A 19,411-nucleotide genomic window follows, 5' to 3' on the forward strand; every position below is an offset into this window, starting at 1 on the left:
AGAAAAATAAACGGTTGCGGCATGTGGTATCATTATTACTGTTGGTCGACTAGGTATGCTAGTCTAAAACTTGCGCCGTCCGAGTGATGGTGTCCACTGAAGAGGATGTGTTTCTTCGGAGGCATTTTCGTCTTGTTTCCATATTTTTACTGATCAAATGTTAGTTAATTCAGGCATTGGTGTCTCGAAAGGCTGCTTACTAGTCTTGTCAGCTTCACCACAGATGAGACGCAAGCCAGAGCGATCAAATGTTGAGCTCATGAGGCCAGCTTCTGCATCCAGGGAACCAGGTTGTGCTGTGGTATCGAGAGCTTGAAATCTGTGTCCAGTCTTCCAGTCCCAGAAGCTCATGGACCCGTTATCGGCTAAAGCATAGAAGTTAGGAAGTTGAATAAGCTAATTGCATGAACGAAACATACCGCCAGAGAACAAGACGTTGTTTTGGTTGACACTCAAGGTGTTGATGATGGCATTATGGCCTTCGAAATTTTGCATAAACGCACCCTCAGGGCATTTCCACTGCTTGATGCTTCCCGTGCTTCCACTGGCAAAGGTAAACTCCTCCGGGTGCACCGCGAGGGCGCGGACACCCTTTTTGTGATGTGTAAGAACGCCCATGGCCTTGCCGGCCGCTAGATCCCACAGGCGAACAGTCGAGTCGAGGGAGGCGCTGATGACTTGCGGATCTGCCTCCTGGCATTGGACATTGGTCACGGTGCCCGTGTGGCCGGACAAGACGTGGATGTTGCTCCGGGTGCGCATGTCCCACACGCGCGCGACGCCGTCGCGACCGCCCGTGACGAGCACGTCGAGCGTGGGATGCAGCGACAGGGTGTAGACACCGCTCAAGTGGCCGTGGTAGTGGCGGATGACCTTGTTCGTCTCCAGATCCCAGCACTTGACCATCTTGTCCTCGCCGCAGGAGAAGAGGTACGGGTGGCGGGGCGATACGGCCAGGCCGCGCACGGTGCTGATGTGGCCGGTGAGGGTGAGCTTGAGCCCGCCGGTCGCCATGTCCCAGATCTTGATGGTGCGGTCGCCGGCGCCGCTGGCAAACCACTTGTTGCCGGGCTCGACGGCCAGTGCGCGCACCCAGCCCAGGTGGCCGGAGATGACGCGCATCAGCTTCCACGGCGGGTGCCATTCGGGCTTGACTTGTTGTATCGTGAGGGCGCTCGGACCGCCGGCGGTTCGTGTCGCCAGGCTTGTATTCTGCTGCTGTGGTGGTGTGTTTCCACTGGCGGCGGCCCCGGGACCTTGGAGGAGCTTCTGAGGCTGGCCACCGCCCGCTCGCGGCGCGAGGACTAGGGATTTGGACGCGGCGCCCTTTTTCTGTGGCTGTTTCGCGGCGAGGGAGGGCGGCAGCGTGTCGGAGCCGGCGTACTCGGTGTGGAAGCGGCGTTTCAGTACGGTGTCGTCGAAATCGTCGGCCAGCTTCTGGCGCTTCCCGGGAAGGTCTGGCGATGCGGCGGCAGCGGCGCGCGCGTAGAGTTGCCGGGCGGCGGTGGAGTTTTGCGCAACCATGGCGCTGAGCTGCAGGGCATCCTGCGGGATTTGGGGCGTCTCCATTGTCGATGCGGCCGATGAGGACCAATTGGCTGCGACTGAGGATGTACGTTGGCGGGATGCTGAAGATCAAGAGCTGGAGAACGACGGGAAAAAACCAAAGGTGCAGGTTTGACGCGCCATACAATTTCAGTGGGTCGCTCAGGCACCGCCCAAGTAATTCATTCAAAACTTTTTCCAATTCAGCATGATTATCAGCGAGAGTAGAACATTTTGGTGTTGCAGTCAGATATAATATATTTCTCCATTTCCGTCCCATTCGAAAAAATATGCGGGTTGCTGTGCGTCAGATGTATCATTGCCACAAGTGCCTGGTCCTGGCTTGGCCTGGTCCTGTCAGGATCATGGGAGCGAAACTCAGTAAACGCACCAAAATCTTTTGCAGCCTGGATACTCAGCTCTTTCAATCTGAATGTAGTGTTTCAAGAGAGCATGATTTTCCGTAGTTTCTTCATACAGATACCCAGGGTACTCGCTACAGCCCGCGACAGCTCAGAGCCCCAGCTTGGCCATCAGAAGGAGGTTGCTTTGTTGTGTTGCACAATGGCGCAGTTTGATTCCATATCTCTCTGCTTATAGTCTTCTAATTCAGCTCCCTTTTTGACAGGTCGGATGTCCCTCAACGCCATAATGAGGCAAAAATTCTTCTACATGAACGGCGAGGAGATGGCATCTTCCTTCGGTCCTTGCAATACAGAGTCGTGCGTTTCGCCAAGCTGTGAATTGTACAAGATTTAGCCCCATCTCTACTCTAATACAGGTTCCATAGGGCTCAAGGAGACAAGGAGACAAAGAGACAAGTTTATTAAAGGTAGTTTGTATCAAATGGATGCGCGGACCAGAAGGAAAAGACAGAGCGGGCAGCAATCGAGGTCAGTCTTCGTGCTTACTTTTGTCAATCTTTCGGCACTGGAACTCCCCGCAATCTATCGAGAGCCAGGCCGTTTTCATTCAACTTCCCGGGATTGTAAGGTGGGCGGACAACCCCGTTGTGCTAGTCCAACGTTGATGACCTCAAAGAGGCTGGTCGAGGAGCTGCCCAACAGGCCGAATGTGCTAAAATAGTTCCAGTTTGATTCGTACTCAATCGGATAAGGTGACAGCAAGTCATTTAACGTCGTTTCCATAGTTACGTCCACAAGTCATCATATTATGTAAAACTGTCGCTAGATCTCGTCTAGTCATTTTAGTCGTTTAGAAAGTGACCAATCTTTATGAATATTGAATGAGGTGACAGAAACAATGTCAAAAAACTCCCCCAGGCTTATTCAATGATACGTCCCTCGACTCAAAATGCAACTCAAGCACCTTTTCGTTTCACAGTTGGCCACTGCAGCTTGTAGAGCGGCGGTCGTTGAACCTCATCCGCCTTGCGGCAACCCGGCCCCAAGCCGGGAGTATCTTCAAATTCTTGCCAAAGCTAAGGTTGCGGAAGTGTCAGTCCATGACTCTACCAATGTCAAGCGAGTGGCCATGACTGTGAACACCTATCTTCACATCATCGCAGCAGACAACACGCGCGCCGGCGGCGCCATCGGTGTATGTACATTGCTGTTGGCCAGAAGGAACGAGAACCGGTGAAACAGTATGGCTGACTGGCAATTATAGCAGCATGTCATTGACAACCAGATGAACGTTTTGAACAGCAATTTCGGCTCAACAGGCTACCAGTTTAGCTTGGAAGGTGTCGATTACACCTACGACACTCTGTGGTCCGACATTGTCTTGAACCGGGACTTGACCAATCTCAAGTCCTCTCTCCGCAAGGGCAGCTACTCGGACCTCAACATTTACTACTTCCGAAGCATCAGTGCAAAAAAAGGATTCCGCTTAACAGGGTACTGCAGCAACCCCGGCAACGGCAGCGATAACAAGACTTTCTACAACGACGGCTGCAACCTGCACGTCGAGACCATGCCCGGCGGATCGTACTGGCCCTGGAACGAAGGAAAGATCACATCCCACGAGGTTGGACATTGGTTTGGCCTGATTCACCCCTGGGGCGTCAACGACGCCGGCGGCTGCTCCGGCGTTGGCGACCTCGTCGACGACACGCCGGCGCAGTACTCGGCCAACTACGGCTGCCAAGTCGGCTACGACAGCTGCCCGCTTTTGCCTGGCACCGACCCCATTCACAACTTTATGGGCTACAGCGACAAGTACGTTTTATTTTCAACTTGCTTCGCCGCCAGTCACTAACACTGCGTTAGCTCTTGCGTCAACGAATTCACACAGGGTCAGATTACCCGCATGAACTACATGTTTAACAAGTACCGTGGTTAGAATGCCAACCCATACAGAGGTGTCTGCCAGTAATATAAGAAAAGGATGTGCAAAAGAGAACGGCATGGTTAGCGAGGGGGGGGTGGATTTAGGGACGCATTGGGGTTGGTTAGACGGTCAGATAGAGAATTAGGAAAACAAAAGGAAGAGCAGAAGGCATGCAGGATGGAATGACAGAAAAGAGTAGACATTGTATTGGCGTAGGCGTGGAAAATGGAAAAACTGTTATTCTTTACGTTAGAAAGAAAATAGGGGTCCATTGTGCTACGCTTCCAGGTACCAATAACGTGTTTTATGGAGGTGATTTATTTGATTTATACAAACTAAACACCAACACTATCGTACATCGGCTCTTGCGGCTTTGTAAGTGCAGGCCAACGCGTTCTTGTTGCCTGGTGGGGCAACTTCACTTGACTTCGGCGCCACCCCAAGCATCCCATCATCAAGCTTCCTTCTTCTTGCGTATCTCGCCGCCGCTTTCGGAGCATTCAAACAAAGCAACATCTGGAGCTGCAGAAATGGCCGACGAAAACGATAAATTCCCTCTACATACGGCGGCGCGCGACCGGAGAGGTGTGATGACTGGTTGTCGACTCGTATTGGCGGCCCTATGCTAACTCTCGATAGTTGCCGTCGCGGATGGCCTGCTCAAGGTACAGTCTCTACAGCACGGCCAAGGAAAGCGCGAATCTAACTCTGGTGTTGAAAGACGGACCCCAAATTATCACAAAAAAAGGACGACGATGGCCGCTATGCAATTCACTGGGCGGCTTCGTCCAATTGCTTAGATATTGTCGTCATGCTGGCCAATCAGTCGTCCTTTGATCCAGATGTGCAGGTACATCCATCCAAACTGGCCGCGCTTTGGCATCAATTTTTTCTCCTTTTTTTGTGGCTGCTCACACGGCATGGTTATAGGATGAGAGCGGCTGGACGCCACTCATGATTGCCGTCAGCGTCCCCGAAAGCGAGGACGTCATCAAGGTGCTCCTCAAAGCCGGCGCCGACATCAACGAGAAGAGTGCGCCTGCCCCATCTTCCACCCCTACGTTGCGGTGCGCCCCTGACTAACACAACCTACCCTTTTGCAAAGACAACGGCGGCCAGACGGCCCTGCACTTTGTCGCGTCCAAGAAGAACATTGAGACAGCCAAGCTGCTGCTCGAGCACAAGGCCTCGACGCGCGTCAAGGACCGCCGCGGACTGTACCCGCTGCACCGCGCGGCTGCGGCCGGCTCCGCGCCCCTCTGCCTGCTGCTGCTCAGGAAGCTCAGCCCGACGAACCCGCAGGACTTCGAGGGATACACGCCGCTGCATCACGCCGTCGCCGAGGGCCACGGAGACACGGCCGTGGCGCTGCTGAAGGAGGGCGCGGACGCGACGATTGAGAATGCCGACGGTGTGCGGGCGCTCGATCTCGCGCCGGACAAGGATGTTCGCACATATATCCTACGCGGGGCAGAGCGCGAGGGCGTCGAGCTGGAGGGACAGTGAGAGAGAGGGATAGAATTATGATGATGATAATAAAGTGAGGTTGAAAACACACGCCTAAATATACATGCATCTAAAGAAAGTAGAAAAAAAAAATCTTCATCCATACATCGGCCCATGGTGCCTTTTATTTCATCGTCTGCTCGATCAGCTCGCGGTACATGGCCTTGACGTCCTGCACATCTGAACGCAGCTCCTCCACCAGCTCGCTCTTCTCGCCCAGCATCTCCAGCGTCGTCTGGTAGCGCGCGTCGAGCGCGTCCACCTGCGCCTCGAGATCCGGCACGCGCGCCGACGCCGTCTTGGCGTCCTCAAGCGCCTTCATCAGGCCGACCATGTCGGCGCGCGCCTCGTCGCGCTGGCCGCACACGCGCGCCATCTCCTCCTTTGCGGCCACCTTTTCGGCCTCAAGCCGCCGGACGGCCGCGCTCATGCGCTCAACGAGCTGGACCGAAGGCCCCGCAGCAACGGTGGACATGGACATCACGTCCCCGGCAAGGGCCGGCGGCTGGCGCGGGGAGGACGGGAGGGCGTCGTCAACGGCGGGAGGTGAGGCCGCGTGGTGGCTGCTGAGCTCGCTGCTGGGCTGCGGAAAGGGTGAAAAGGGGGCCGGGCTCGCCGAGGTGATGCGGAACGGGGGCTGCGCCGACGGTCGGCGGGAGTGCGGGCGGGCATCCGTGTCGGGAATGCTGCCAGATAGCGGCGTCGTGCGCTGGCGGTAGGGAAGGGGCAAGCCGCCGAGACTGGCGAGGTCGGTGCTAAACGTGCGTGTAATGTGGCCGGGTACGGGCGACTCGGGCCGGCTGTCCATCTTGTCCACGCGGACGGCAGCTTCTGTCCACTCGGTTTGCTGCGCGGCCAAATCGCGGCTCTTGGTGCGCTGCTCCCGCTCGAGATCAGAGCGGGCTTGGTCCAGGGCCTCTTCGGTAGCCTTGGACGACGTCTTGAGTGCGGCAAGTTCATCGCGGACCGCGTCGAGCTGCGCTCGCGCCTTAATCAGGGCAGGCTGTACATCGTGTAGCTCCTCGTCGAGTGTCTTCGCGCGCGTGGTCGAGTCGCGCGCCTTTTTTCGCATGTCCGATTCCCGTCTCTGTGCCTCGTCCCGATCTTTTTCCAAGTTGGATAGCTTGGCCAGCAGCGATGACTCCATCGACTGCCAGTTGCTGCTCGCGGATGCATATTGCGACTGCAACGTCTCAATTTGGCGGAGCAGCTTGACCTGCGCCTCGCCGCCGGAGCCGGATGTTGCTTCTTCGGCCTGTGTCCGCATGAGTTCGAGCTTGGTCTCCATAGCCTTAACCTCGATTCGGAGCTCATTCTCCATGTTCCGGCCACGCTTAACTGCGCGGTCCAGCTTTTCGCTCCACTCGATATTGTCTTGCCTGGCCTTTTCTTCCAGGGCTTCTTTTTCGGCATGCAATGCTGTGTGGCTTGCTTCCTGTGTCTTGAGTTTCTCCCGCTCGGCACTGAGGGTTCTCTCAAAGATCGCAGTCTTACTAGCCTCTTCCGCCTTGGTCTTGAGATCGCGCTCGAGGTTGCGAACTGTACCGTCTCTTGTCGTCTTTTCTTTCTTTAAGCTATCGATTTCTTTTTGCATGACAGCGGTCGCCTTGCGCATTTCGTCCTGGAGTTTGTCTTGTTCCTCGCTGCTCTTGAGCCGCGCGCGCAAAGCATCGGCGTCGGCGATAGCTTTATCCTTGGTCTTTCTAAGCTCGTCATTCTGTTTTTCCGAGTCGGCGAGTTGCTGTCGCAGCTTCTTTATGATGGTTCTGTATTTTTGTTCTCCAGCCGCAAGCTTCTGGCCCTCTTCCATGAGTAGGGCAATCTTTTCGTCCTTTCCGGCAAGCTTGCTTTCCATACTACCAGAAGGAGCGGCATTTGCGGCCTTTTGAGAAGATTCAGCTGCGGACTTGGCTAGATATTGAAGTTTCGACTCCAGCGAGTCAATTCGCTCGACGTATTCTTCAACCTCGTGCTGGTGGTTCGCTATTAAATGCTCAACATCCTTGACATTGATAGTAACCCCTACTTCAGTTGCATCTGGAGCTGCAGAACCGTTTTCGCCGAAAGGCTCGGTTAGAATCTGAATCTCTGTCTCTGCCGGTAGTTTTGCTGTAATTCCGGCTTCCTCGATTTTAGCATTATTATGCGAATTATCCTCAGAGGTTGTCTCGAGTGTGGGTTCAACACTCTCCACAGTGATCTCGTCCGTTGATATCAGTGTTGTAGCCTCATCATCCGCTTCGGTGGCGGGGGGGTCCGAGGCTAGCGAATCTTCTTTCACTGCAACCTTTGGATCGGTAGACTTTCGATCCATAGACGGCCGACTTGCATTGTCGACGGAGCTGCGCGGAGAACTCCCAACCTGCGTTGTCTTGGCGGCCATGGCCTTTGCTAGCCTAGCCTGTAGCCTGTCGTTGGTTCGATTACTCGATGACGAACGTGAGGTATCTACAAATTTGGTCAATTAGTAAGGGTCCTGACTCAGTGCTAGCATGCGCTTTCCCACAGCGAGAGTGTGGCTTACTCGGTGTCGCCTTGGTCGCCGCCGGCACAGCGCTGGCCGGTGTTGGCGCCTGCATCTGCGGTTGCGGCTTGGGCTGCTGCTGTGTCGCTGGTGCCGCGCTACCGCCATCCTCCTCGGAGAGAATGTTGTCGAGGCGCGACTCGACGCCCGCAACAGCCTGCGACAGGAACGAGCCCCATCTCGATGAAGACTTGCTTGGCGCGGCCATGGCGGGTGTGCGACTTTGGGAGTGTGATATCTTCTTTCTATAATCGGCTCGCCTGTTCGTCTATCGACTTCGTTCTCGCTTGCTTCGTCTTCGCGGTGAGTGGAATCGTCGTCGCCGTTGTGGCTGCGTAAGCCATCACCCCCTCAGCAGACGCAAGCCCCCTGCTTCCCGTTGTCTCTAGCTGTCGCTTCTTTAGCGCAAGAGTGTGAGGCAAGTCTTAAACTGCCAGAGCCGCAAATCCGAGTAAAAGTATAGAGCGAGAGATAGATTGTCAAGGTTTCGTGCGCTCGTGTTGCAAGTGTCAAAAGCTAGTGTGGGTTTGTGCGGGATGACGCGCGCCTTGAAGCTGAGCTGGCCGCAACTGGTGTGGATATTTGAGCCGCAAAACCGTTGACAGCCTTATTACCCGCTGTATTAATGTGGAGGGCATTTCCGCGTTTTACAGGTTTTACATTCTCACAGGCGCCTAATCTTTTAGGATTATACTTTCCATACAATGCATCTTGCTTCACAGAAATTCGCCGAAATTCGTCTCCACTTCACGGACTCTCACTCAAGCTGGACACGAGTCCACGACTCTAGTCAACGTGGTAACATAATGACCATAGTAGAGGAGTCATACTCTTAGTTTTACTAAAAGTCCTATTCGAATAGAGTTGTATCCAAAGCAGATATCCAGAAACATTTCCATCTCAGAGGGGGTATATATCACCGCTATCGTCCTTTCCCCACGAATCTAGCTCGTATAGCAGCAACCAGTCACAATACAATTTATAGTATCAAACAATAAAAGCACACTCAAACAACATCCAACAGTTATCCGGTAATCTTCCTCCACCAGCTCGTCCGCACAGGGGGCTCAATAAACGCCGAGTTTCGACGACTTGTCTGGCGGTCTTCGCTTGCATCCGAAGGTGTCACACGGCGCTCGCGATGGCGCTCCTCCTTTCTGCGCCGGCGTCTCTCATCATCGGCTTCGTCAGCGGTAGCTTCGCCGGCGGGCCGAGCGCGACGGCGTGCGCGTCGATCACGTCGGGCCTGGTCATCGTCTGCATCACCACCGTCCGGCGGTGGAGGCGCGTCAGAGTGTTCCTTTACCCAAGACGACGTGCCTGAATGGGGCCAAGTTGCGCCGTTCTTATCCTTGTCGCGTCGACGCTCCTTGTGCGGATAGACCTGCTCATCTTCATTGGGACGGCGGCTGCTCTTACGCTTCCCGCCGTCCTCGGCAGGTTCGCGACCGTCGCGAGCTTCACGGCGAGCTTGATGGCGGCGACGGCGCTCTCCTTCATCCTCCCCATCAACCGGACGCGACTTGCGACGTTTGGTATCACGTTCAGTGTCTTGGTTCTCCTTATCGGCTGCGACTGCTGCAGCTTCCTTCTCCTTGCGCTGACGACGGCGTTCTGCTCGGCGGGCTTCACGATCATCAATATCACGGCGGTCTTCCTCCTCACGCTTGCGGGAACGACGCTCGGCACGGTGTGTCTCCTTGTCATCCGGTTTGGCCTCTTCGTCACGCCGGCGCATTTTATCGCGGCGCGCTCCATCTTTCGACTCGTCACTAGCAGTATCCCGCTTACTCCTGCGCCGAGTATCTCGGTCAGTCTCCATGGGTTCGCCGTCGTCCGGAACTTCGGCTTTGCCCTTTGACATGAGACCACTAAAGAGTCCAGAGAGGCCGGACTTTTTCGCAATAGAAGCACTCCGCTTGGGGATCGTCTCCGAGGGGCCGCCGGCATCTACCATGACAATGTCCTCGTCCGGGAGTCTTCTACTCCGGCGGCGATCTGCCCTCGCTGAATCAGGATCCAGAGCGCCACTCATGACAACATCGGGATCAGCACGGCTCGACCGTTTCTTGTTAGAAGTCTTCCCAATGCCGAGGATTTTAGCCGCCTTGTCAGGCGTCTCCTCAGGCGGTGGCGAGGCAAGGCCATGCGCACCTACGGAATGGCGGCGCGAGGAGTGGCTTCCGCCAGTCTTCCTGTCGCGTGTAGACATCGAGCGTGAGATGGGTGGCGTGCTGACGGGGGCGAAGCCGCGCGATCTGGAAGGCGTTTTGGAGGGCTTTTCGTCACCCTTGTCTGATCCAGAGCCCTTTGAGGGAGACTTTTCGCCAGATCGCTTCGAGGATTTTTCGGTCCTTGACTTGGATGATCGGCGTTCTTCTTTGCGCTCGTCTCTCGTGCGTTCTTCCTTCCGCTCTTCTTTACGAGAGCTCGAGGTGCCCCATGCGCCCCAAGACGATGAGCCGTCGCGATTGATCTTGGGGCGGTCTTTCCTGGACGATTTGTCGGGCGGCGGTGTTAGCGGCGCGTCAGGAACAGGCGGCGGCGGCGCAGGCGGGGGTGCGTCGTCATAAGGTCTGGATTTGCTCTTCCTGCTCTTCTTCTTGTCTTTGGGGCTCATGTCAGCAGTAACAAAATCCAGATCCTCATCGTCGATAGGGAAGCTTCCAGGGAGGCCGGCTTCTTTGCGACTCCTCCTAGAGAAAGAGGTGGGAGGTTCGACTACCTCGACTGTCTTGGACTTCTTCTTCTTGTCTGTCCTATCCTCATCCCTTGGTGGAGACGGTGGAGGTGGTGGTACAATGATTGCTTCTTCCTCCTTGGCAGCCTCAAAAGACTTCAGCTTATCGGCAATTTTGCCCCCGACAGGCTTGCGCTTCATCAACGGGTCATTTGCCTTGGAAAGGGGTGTCACATCGGTGTACTCAATAGCATCTTCCAGAACTATGGATGAGTCAGCTGCTGTAATTTCGTCGTCGCAGGGGTCGCCTGTTGGGGTAATCTGGGGTAGACAGGGGCGTTGCAGAGCATCAACCAACCTTTTTTGGACTTTTTCGACGCACCCCAAAAGTCAAAAGCGTCAGTCGTTGACTTATCCTTAGGCGACGAGAGCAGCTCCTCAATTTCATCAGGCTTGAGCTCTTCAGAAAATCGTGGAGTTTCAGAATCAGCGCTCTTAGACTTTTTCTTCTTCTCCTTTTCCTTCCTTTTCTCCTCTTTCTCTCTCTCTCTTTCCTCCCTGTCTTTCCTCTCGGCCTCTTCGCGCTCTTTCTCTTTCTCCCTTTCCCTCTCCTTTTCCCTTTTTCTTTCCTCTTTTTCCCTCTTTCGATCCTCCTTCTCCTTCTTTTCCTTTTCTTCTCTTTCTCTTTCTCTCTCCATCTCCTTCTCCCTCTCCTCTTCCTCTTTGCGTTCCTTCTCTCTTTTCTTCTCTTCCTTTTCCCTCTTCTTCTCCTCTTTCTCCTTCTCCTCTTTCTCTCTCTCCTCTTCCTCTTTGCGTTCCTTCTCTTTTTTCTTCTCTTCCTTCTCCCTCTTCTTCTCCTCTTTCTCTCGCTTCTCTGCCTCTTCTCTCTCTCGCTCTCGTTCCTTTTCCTTTTCCTTTTCTTTTTCCTTTTCTCTCTCCTTCTCCTTCTCCTTGGCTCTGGAGCTCTTCTTTGTTTTCTTGGCAGCTTCTTCCTCGGCCTCGCGCGCCGCTTGCTCTTTAGCTTCCCGGGCAGCCTGCTCTTCAGCCTCCTTGGCAGCTAATTCTTCGGCTTCATTCGCAGCTTGCTCTTCTGCTTCTTTCGCAGCTTGCTCTTCGGCCTCTGTTGCAGCCAGATCTTCCGCATCCTTGGCTGTCTGCTCTGCGGCGCGCTTCGCAGCCTTTTCTGTAAGAAGGTTGAACTTATCATTGTCCTTCTTCGGAAGTTTGCCCTTCTTGGCCTTCTTCGCGGTCAAAGCTCGCAGCTCTTCTTCTTCCGCGAGAATCAGTGCCTTCTCTTCCTCTTCTAGTCGTATCTTTTCCTTCGCTTCCTTAGTAGCGGCTTCCTCAGCTTCCTTAGTAGCGGCTTCCTCAGCTTCGCGGGCGGCTTGTTCTTCGGCTTCCTTGGCGGCTTCTTCGGCTTCCTTGGCGGCTTCTTCGGCATCGCGGGCTTCCTGGTCAGCCTTTTCCTTGTCGGCCTTTCTCTTTTCCTTTTCGAGCTTCTTGAGTTCCTTTGCGCTTAGCTTGGGCTCCTTTTCCTTGTCCTCTTTATCCTTGGTATTCGATTTCGAGTCGGTTTCTGCTTGTTCATTCTCATGTTCAGTAAATTGCATCTTAGGCGGGGCTTGCACAGGAGGAGGCGGATCAGTCATGGGCTCTTTGATTTTGATTTTCCCTTCTTGGACGTCGATGTCCAGGCCGAGGTCTCATCGTCAATGATCCCAGTAACCGTAGTCGCTTCCTGCACAATTTCGGGTTGATCTGTCTCACCAGTAGTTTCAAGTAGTTCGTTTGACTTATCCTTCTTCTTCTTATCCTTCTTGGGAGCGATGCCCCAAGCGTCGTCTCCGGCTTCGTCGGCGGGTGGCTCCTTGGTTGTTTCGTCAACGGAGCCCTTCTTGTCTTTCTTGCCAGTACCGAAAGAACTGAGGAAGTCGTCGTTGTCCTTTGCATCGTCCTTGGCATCAGATTTGTTGTCTTGGTCGCCGAGATCAATCAACTCGCCCTTCTTTTTCTTACTGTCCTTCTTGCCAAGCGCAGGCCCCCCCCAACTACCCCAAGAGTCACCCACGTTTGTTTCCTCAATCTTGAGCTCTTCTTTCGATAGATCTTCGGTCGCTGAGCCTTTTTTCTTCTTCCTCTCATTTTTTGAAGTACTCAAGCTACCCCAAAAATCGTCGACTTTCTTTTCTTCGACTGGTTCAGCATCTGGTTCGGGCATGGGCTCTGGCTCCTTCTTCTTCTTCTTCTTCTTGTCCTTCTTAGAAGTGCTCGCGGCGGTCCAGATGTCCTCCTCATCTTGTTTCTCAGGTTCTGGGTCGAGATCCTTCTTGTCGCTGCCGCCAAGGCTACCCCAAAACGCATCGTCATCGCCTGCCTTGTCCGTTCCTTCCACCGCAGGGGGGGGGCCTGGCTCAGGATCGTTAAACAGAGCAGCTTTCTTCTTGTTCTTTTTACTGCCCTTTTCTTTTTTATCGAAGCCCCAAGGATCTTCCTCCTTCTTTTCTGGTTCGGGCTCGAACACGGGCTCAGGATCTTTTGCAGGCTCCGGTGTCGACTCTGGTTCGGCTTGAGTATTCTTCTTCTTGCCCTTGTCTTTCTTGGGCAAGGCCCAGGTATCCCAGGCATCCTCCGCCTTCTTCTCTGGCTCGGGATCTGGCTTTGGCGGCTCAGGCTCTGGCTCAGCGACTTCGATGACACCCTTCTTTTTTTTCTTGTCTTTTTTAGATGGGAGCGCCCAGTTGTCGACGGCAGGCGTGAGGTTCGGCTCCGGCTCCGGACCCTGGATTTGATCCTTTTTCTTGCTACTCGCAGCCCAGCCCCAAACGTCAGCATCTGGTTCTTTTGACTTGGTGTCTTTGGTCTCCTCGCCAGAAGTCGTGCCCCAGGCACTGGTTATCGTTTTCTTCTTGTCCTTTTTGCCAACGGGAACGAAATGGGGTTTATCTTCCTCCTTTGGAGGAGAAACGTCGGCAGGCTTCTCTTCTTCCGATGCATCCAAACTACCGAAGGGGACGGAGGTGCCAGTCTTCTTTTTGTTCTTGGCGGTACCCCATGGATTTGTGTCGATGTCGTCCTTCTTTTCTTCAGAGGGGGGGCCATTGGCCGATGAGAAGTCCCAGGAGTTCCCGCCAGTATTCCATTTAGTACCCCAAGAGCCAAAAGTATTCTTGGTATCCGAAGCGTTGAAGTCTACACCGAGTTTTCCGCCGTCATCGCTGAGCTTGATCTCATGAAAAGTACCACCACCGAAATCGGCGTCTGGGATCTTGGGGGCAGTGTCAGGTTCATCGGCGTGGGTATCGGCGCCCTTCTTCTTCTTTTTGGACTTTGGGGGGGCGAATTCGGCCCATTCCTCAGGAGGGTCGCCATCACCACCATCGCCACCATTTCCGCCGTCGCCCTTATCGTCTTTGTTGTCCTGGTTGCTATTACCGTCGCCGCCAGCGCCCGCGCCAGCGCCAGCGTTGCCACTTGCGTCGCCGCCGTTGGTGCCGTCGTTGGCATTCTCCTCATCCTTCTTACCCTCATCTCCTCCCCAGCTAAAGGAATTGGTGTTGTTAGGGGTGCTAGTATTGGCTTTCTTCTTCTTCTTTGCGGCTTGGATGACGTTATCTAGATATTCAAAGTCGATCGTTGAGGCGGGCATGGATGGGTCGGTAAATAGGTCGTCTGCAGAGTTTCGTTTCTGCAGAGGGGCATCTGCTGGTGGTGGTAGTAACTCGGCATCTGGTGCTGGACGCTGCTGGTGGACAGTATAGGTATAAGAATCGTCAGCGCACGCTGTTGCTGTCGCAGCGTTTTCTCTCTTTTGCTCTTCGCAGAGATGTCGTATTATTCGATGCCAAAGAGGTGAAAGATTGGGGATGATCAAATGCTTCTCCTTGGAGGCACCAGTGTTATTCTGAGGATTTCAGTTAGTAACAGGGTACGCGCTCGAAACACATCAAGGCGAGCATTTTAATTAGCTAGCGCAACAACTAGTCAAAAGGCAAACAACTGAGTTTGACGGCGCCGTCTCTCCGCAAAGCGAGCTCATGGAGAAGCGAGGGTATACATACTTGACTATGATGCCTGTTAAGTAACCAGGTATTGGAAATCAGATGCAGTTGCCGGCGCAAGGACGTCTCATCCCAACCAGTCGTCGCCGAGGTGCAGGTCGGGGAGCAAGAGAATGCGCTTCCTCTGAGGCTTTCGGGGAAAGCCAAGACAGCGGCCGCAGCCATTTTTCAAGTCGAAGCTCGTGTTTTGACAAGCCAGCGTCAAAATCATGGAAGCTACAGGGGCGAGATGGGAATCGCGGGAGTCGTGGTCGATGGGGTATTGCGAGTCGGAGGGGCGAGACGAGACAAGGGCCAGGCGTTATAGCCGAGCGAATACGCAAGCAAAAAATAAAGTATAGATTTGCGTTGCAAGAAGTTATCGTCGCGTCGCCGTGCAGTGTCGTTGGTGTCGCCCACAGTCGGGATTGAGAGTCGGTGGAGAGGTAAATCGAGGCCGTTGCGTTCGTCAAGTGCTGCAAATCAAACAAAACAAAGCCGCTGAAAAATGGAGACGGGATACGCTCGTGTAACCAAAGTCAGAACACAAGAGCAAAGCAACAGCCTTTTGGGGTGTTGCACGCGATCCAGAAACCACAGGTTTTGGTAGCCGTACGATATCACACAAAGAATGTCGCGGGCCAAAGTCGAGAGGCGGCTTTTTGCGCTTTGGAAGGCGAGGGCTCTCGAAGTCTCCCAGTCTGGCGGTGGAGAGGAAATAGTTCGAGGGTGGAGGGCGGCCGGGTAGATGTGGGACTCTTTTTTTCTGGGACTTTTTTTTTTTTTGTTCTTTTGAAGTTGACCCGAATGATTGCCAAATAACGTTTTGAGGGGGTGGTTTATTTAGGGTGGTTAGACTGTCGCAGCTTTGTCCAAGGGACTCCCCAGCCACCGGGGGATGGCGGAGCGGTTGCGGGACACTAGCGAGTTCGTCCTAGACTCCTGGCTTGGAAGAGGAGTCGGAAACGCTGTGGATTTGGTTTGATATGCTTGCGTTTGTGAGGTTATATTTGTTGTGGAAGAAAGTCGGGTTGGTGATGGTTGTCTGTGTCGTGCGGGTCGTAATATCTGTCCAGGGTTTCTCCGTTGTCTGTTGGTAGGTATACGCAACGACCGTTTCTGGAGTGTCGTGCTTCCGGGATATCGCTGAGCACACGGTACAATATCCAGGAAGCGTCAAGGCTCAATCGCTCCAGCTCAATCGATATTCACCGTGTCCTCCCTGCGAAATCGTGGGGAGGATGAGCAGCAATCCAGTCGACACGGCAACGAAATAAGAGAAAGGTGAGCCCCTTTCAGTGATAAGAGGTAAAGGAAAGACACCCTTTTCAAGTTCATTCACATCAAACGACGAGATGAAGAGTGAAAAGGCGTCGCACCAAGTCTTCCCGAGGCAGCGTGACACTGCGATCCGGAGAGGCTCCGAGGCTTACTTTTTGTACGATCACGCGCATCCAACACCACACTGCGTCTCCTTTTGGTGAGCCGTCACCTTGCCTCTCGAAGGGATCTACCAATAGGCCTCTAGAACAGCTGACTTGCAGCAGCGCGTCATCTGCGCAAGGGACCGTTGTCGCGTAGAATGCAGTCTGTAATATTTATTAGGGGTGCGGTAGGGCGGCAAGGCGGGCAGTGCAGGTACTCAAGTAGACGACAGAGACCACGGCTGCACGGATTATCTACATGGTGTCCTTTGCGACTGACCGCCTCTTTGGCCGATTCGGTCAACGTCTGCATAAACGCTCATTCGATAGTATTTAAGATACATGAAAAAATAAAATAAAATAAAAACTCAACGTCGCCCCCGTCCACCAGTCATCTTTGGGCGCCCAGACAAGAAAAATGCGAGATGGATGGCTGGGGGTGGGGCGAGTTGGGCAACCACACTGACTTGACTGACTGACTGACTGACTATGCCGTCACCAGACCCATCCCGTGAGAAGAGGGGGGCATATCAACTGAGGGATGAGTGGATGTCGTCAAAAGGCGAATGCACGCCAGATTACTGGGTTGCACCAATCTGCCGCATGAGCTGAGCTCCGTGACTACTGTCACCACTCATCGGAGCAGACCAGTAGAGATGGTTGGCTGGCAATATTGTCTTACAGGAGGAGGCTGCCAGGAACACCTTATTATGCAGATACGCAACCAAGCTCGACATGGCTTTCTTTAAAACGCGATCATGTATCGCATTCTTGAGGGGCTGCCTATTCGTTTGTATCTATCGCGTGCTAGTTAGTTAACATATCCCCAGCCTGAACGGTCTAGCATGGAAACCAAGGCTTCGCGCACTGGTCAGTCACTGGCACACTGCCTGCATCAATAATTGCCTATATTAATTATATTAATTACCCAGCGGTTGGCGTCTGTTTTGTGCGCATGCCATCATCTTACGCTTTTATTGCTCTTGAGCCGCCGCCATAACTCAGGTAGTTAGAATAAACCTGATTGGTACTTTACCTGTCCTCCCAATTGGGAAGCTGTCCAAAGTGGCTTGCTCCCCCTCCAAGACCGCCATAGCAACACCTGAGACATGCTACTACCGATTTAACGAAAAAAGCTCTCTCATTTTATGTAAAAAGCCTCGCGCTGATTTCCGCGCTCCTCTGTGTATCAGCTCGGCTCGGCACCCCCGTAACTTGCCCTAATTCTTCAGGGCATATCAAGGGGGTCATGCTGAGCATAAGCGAATGACGCATGTTTATTGCTGCTATGTGACCAGCATTGACGAGGGAGTGTCGGGATGTTGACAAGTAAGAAACATATCATTATTGCCATGGGATAACTAGTTAGTTACTATCCAGTATCCACGACAAGACAGACATACGCGTCAACGAAGAGGCGAAGAGGCGAAGAGGTCCCCTGAGAAAGGGTTCCTCGAACAGGGCTGCCCACCAGCTTGGTGGGGTCTCCCCCGCGCGAGAACCCAACAGCCTGCGTCCGACGGCTATGGCATTTGAGCTTGCGACACGGAGCTCATGGTGAGAATTGGGGCATGCACTTGGACGGAGTGCTATGCATCGCTGCCCAGTCCGCCACGCTGCGGGTCACTGCAAGGCCACAACGTTGGTCCTATGCAAGCAAAGCATGAGCACAGCGATAGCGGAGATGGCTAGGGTAACGATTTGGACTGTGCTGTTCAGCGCGGCTATTCAGAATGGGCAGTAGTCAATTTATTGAGTAGCGAGACGGAACTGTAAGACGCTCCACTCGAGTCTTATGCCTTCGGTCAATTGGCCTACCTATACCTTTAGTCCCTGCATGAAAGCTTATGACGCCAGATCCCGACACAGATCAGATAGATGTGAATAGGGCCTCGCTATCTAACAATTTGCAATGACAATACTCCCACCGGTAATTGCCCCTCCAAGTCCCAATCTGCATTTGTCGGATGAGCGAGTCCGCGCTCTCATGCATTGCAGAGCCAGACATTGTTAGAAGGTAATAAGAACTCGGGTTCTCAAGTGACCAGTTGGTCCCCTGTAGCTCAGTTGGCTAGAGCGTCAGACTGTTAATCTGAAGGTCGTAAGTTCAAACCTTACCGGGGGAGTAATCTCCTCATATTTTTTTTTCCCTTAACTTTTTTGATTTCTATAAAAAGAATCTCTCTATAAGCGCTCTGGTTTGCTATTTATTATTATTATGTTATTTTTAAGGTCGTGATTTCGTTTTATGTGAATGATAAAAAAATATAGGAGTACCTAAGTACTCCCCCGGTAAGGTTTGAACTTACGACCTTCAGATTAACAGTCTGACGCTCTAGCCAACTGAGCTACAGGGGACCAATTGCTGAGAGCGGTATCCATATTTTACACTATCAGCCTTCCTTAGGAGTCTAGTCCTCAAATCTTAGAACACAACTCCCTTTTCATCCTACGAGTGACATAGCATGTAGTTCATGTCCGATGCCGAATCGACTAGAGAGTTTGAGCCCACTGTGGATCTTGTCTCTGTTCCATCAATGTGAACATTGGTGATTATCTTTCGCCGCATGCAATACACACATTCTGTAGAAAGGCCTCCCTTCCCCCCTGACAGTGAGGTTGCTTGTGCGGTGCATTGAGAGTATCTGCTTTCGATAACTCGATAGCTGCTACACTTGCTCACTCGATTGAGCATCCAGGGTCTATGACAAAACGGGGGATATATAACTCGGGAGCTTTGCCCCGTCTTGTTCGAGTTTGTTAAAGCGCGTATTAATGCTTTCAAGGGTTATTACTGACGGGAGGCAGAATAATAGACAAGACTCACAGGTCGAATGCTAATATCAATCAGATTTGAATGAGTAAAAAACATAGTCGAAGTCGGTTTTGTTTGCCCCGAGTTCCTGGCAGAAAGCGGTACGCGCCCTGCTATCCCAACAGCCGAACCAACTGATAAAATTTCTCACCCTCCGACGGCCTGCACCAGACGCCACAGAACTGCGCACGCTGGAGGAAGACGTAAGACACCAGCTTTTGAGGGTCGAGACTGAATCTTTCAGAAAGGGTGATAAGCGACTGTCCGAGACTAGAGATCCTGAGGATACTGGTTTAGGTGCGTCCGTTCACGTTCAAAGTGAGGCTGGAAGTGTCGGAGCAGTCTAGGATGCACCCGGCGCAACGATAGGACTTGTTGAAGATCAATTATTCAAGTCCAGCCTAAACCTTGGATATTACTGGCATTTAAGGGCTGACCATGGTTGTTCTTTTCCCCGAGACCCGGGCTGGCCCATGATGCAACGGCGACCTGAAGTTGATGGCCATGTCTGTCACGATTCTGAACGTATTGCCGCTAACATTTGTCCTGGCAGATTCCAGATGTTCCTAATTATCCGAAAGCCGTTCC

At 53.2% G+C, this 19,411-nt stretch overlaps 4 protein-coding genes across 4 annotated transcripts; 2 read left to right on the forward strand and 2 right to left on the reverse strand.

Annotated features, from left to right (window-relative positions):
* Window positions 1-63: 63 nt before the first annotated feature.
* CCM_06649 (pre-mRNA splicing factor prp46) lies at window positions 64-1,569 on the reverse strand (the record flags this gene model as incomplete). Its single annotated transcript, XM_006671790.1, has 3 exons — window positions 64-149; window positions 201-365; window positions 420-1,569. 3 exons carry the CDS (start codon window positions 1,567-1,569, stop codon window positions 64-66), a joined length of 1,401 nt encoding a protein of 466 aa, XP_006671853.1.
* A 1,290-nt stretch (window positions 1,570-2,859) lies between these two features.
* Window positions 2,860-3,849, forward strand: CCM_06650 (metalloprotease 1; the record flags this gene model as incomplete). The annotated part of the gene is made up of 3 exons (XM_006671791.1): window positions 2,860-3,105; window positions 3,175-3,725; window positions 3,777-3,849. The coding sequence occupies 3 exons, from the start codon at window positions 2,860-2,862 to the stop codon at window positions 3,847-3,849; spliced, it is 870 nt and encodes a 289-aa protein (XP_006671854.1).
* A 799-nt stretch (window positions 3,850-4,648) lies between these two features.
* Window positions 4,649-5,343, forward strand: CCM_06651 (proteasome regulatory particle subunit (Nas6), putative; the record flags this gene model as incomplete). The annotated part of the gene is made up of 3 exons (XM_006671792.1): window positions 4,649-4,687; window positions 4,768-4,870; window positions 4,943-5,343. 3 exons carry the CDS (start codon window positions 4,649-4,651, stop codon window positions 5,341-5,343), a joined length of 543 nt encoding a protein of 180 aa, XP_006671855.1.
* A 124-nt stretch (window positions 5,344-5,467) lies between these two features.
* On the reverse strand, window positions 5,468-8,075 carry CCM_06652 (uncharacterized protein; the record flags this gene model as incomplete). The annotated part of the gene is made up of 2 exons (XM_006671793.1): window positions 5,468-7,791; window positions 7,868-8,075. The coding sequence occupies 2 exons, from the start codon at window positions 8,073-8,075 to the stop codon at window positions 5,468-5,470; spliced, it is 2,532 nt and encodes an 843-aa protein (XP_006671856.1).
* Window positions 8,076-19,411: the final 11,336 nt, after the last annotated feature.

The sequence above is a fragment of the Cordyceps militaris genome (genome assembly GCF_000225605.1).
Source record: "Cordyceps militaris CM01 unplaced genomic scaffold CCM_S00005, whole genome shotgun sequence".
NCBI classification, from domain to species: Eukaryota; Fungi; Ascomycota; class Sordariomycetes; order Hypocreales; family Cordycipitaceae; genus Cordyceps; species Cordyceps militaris.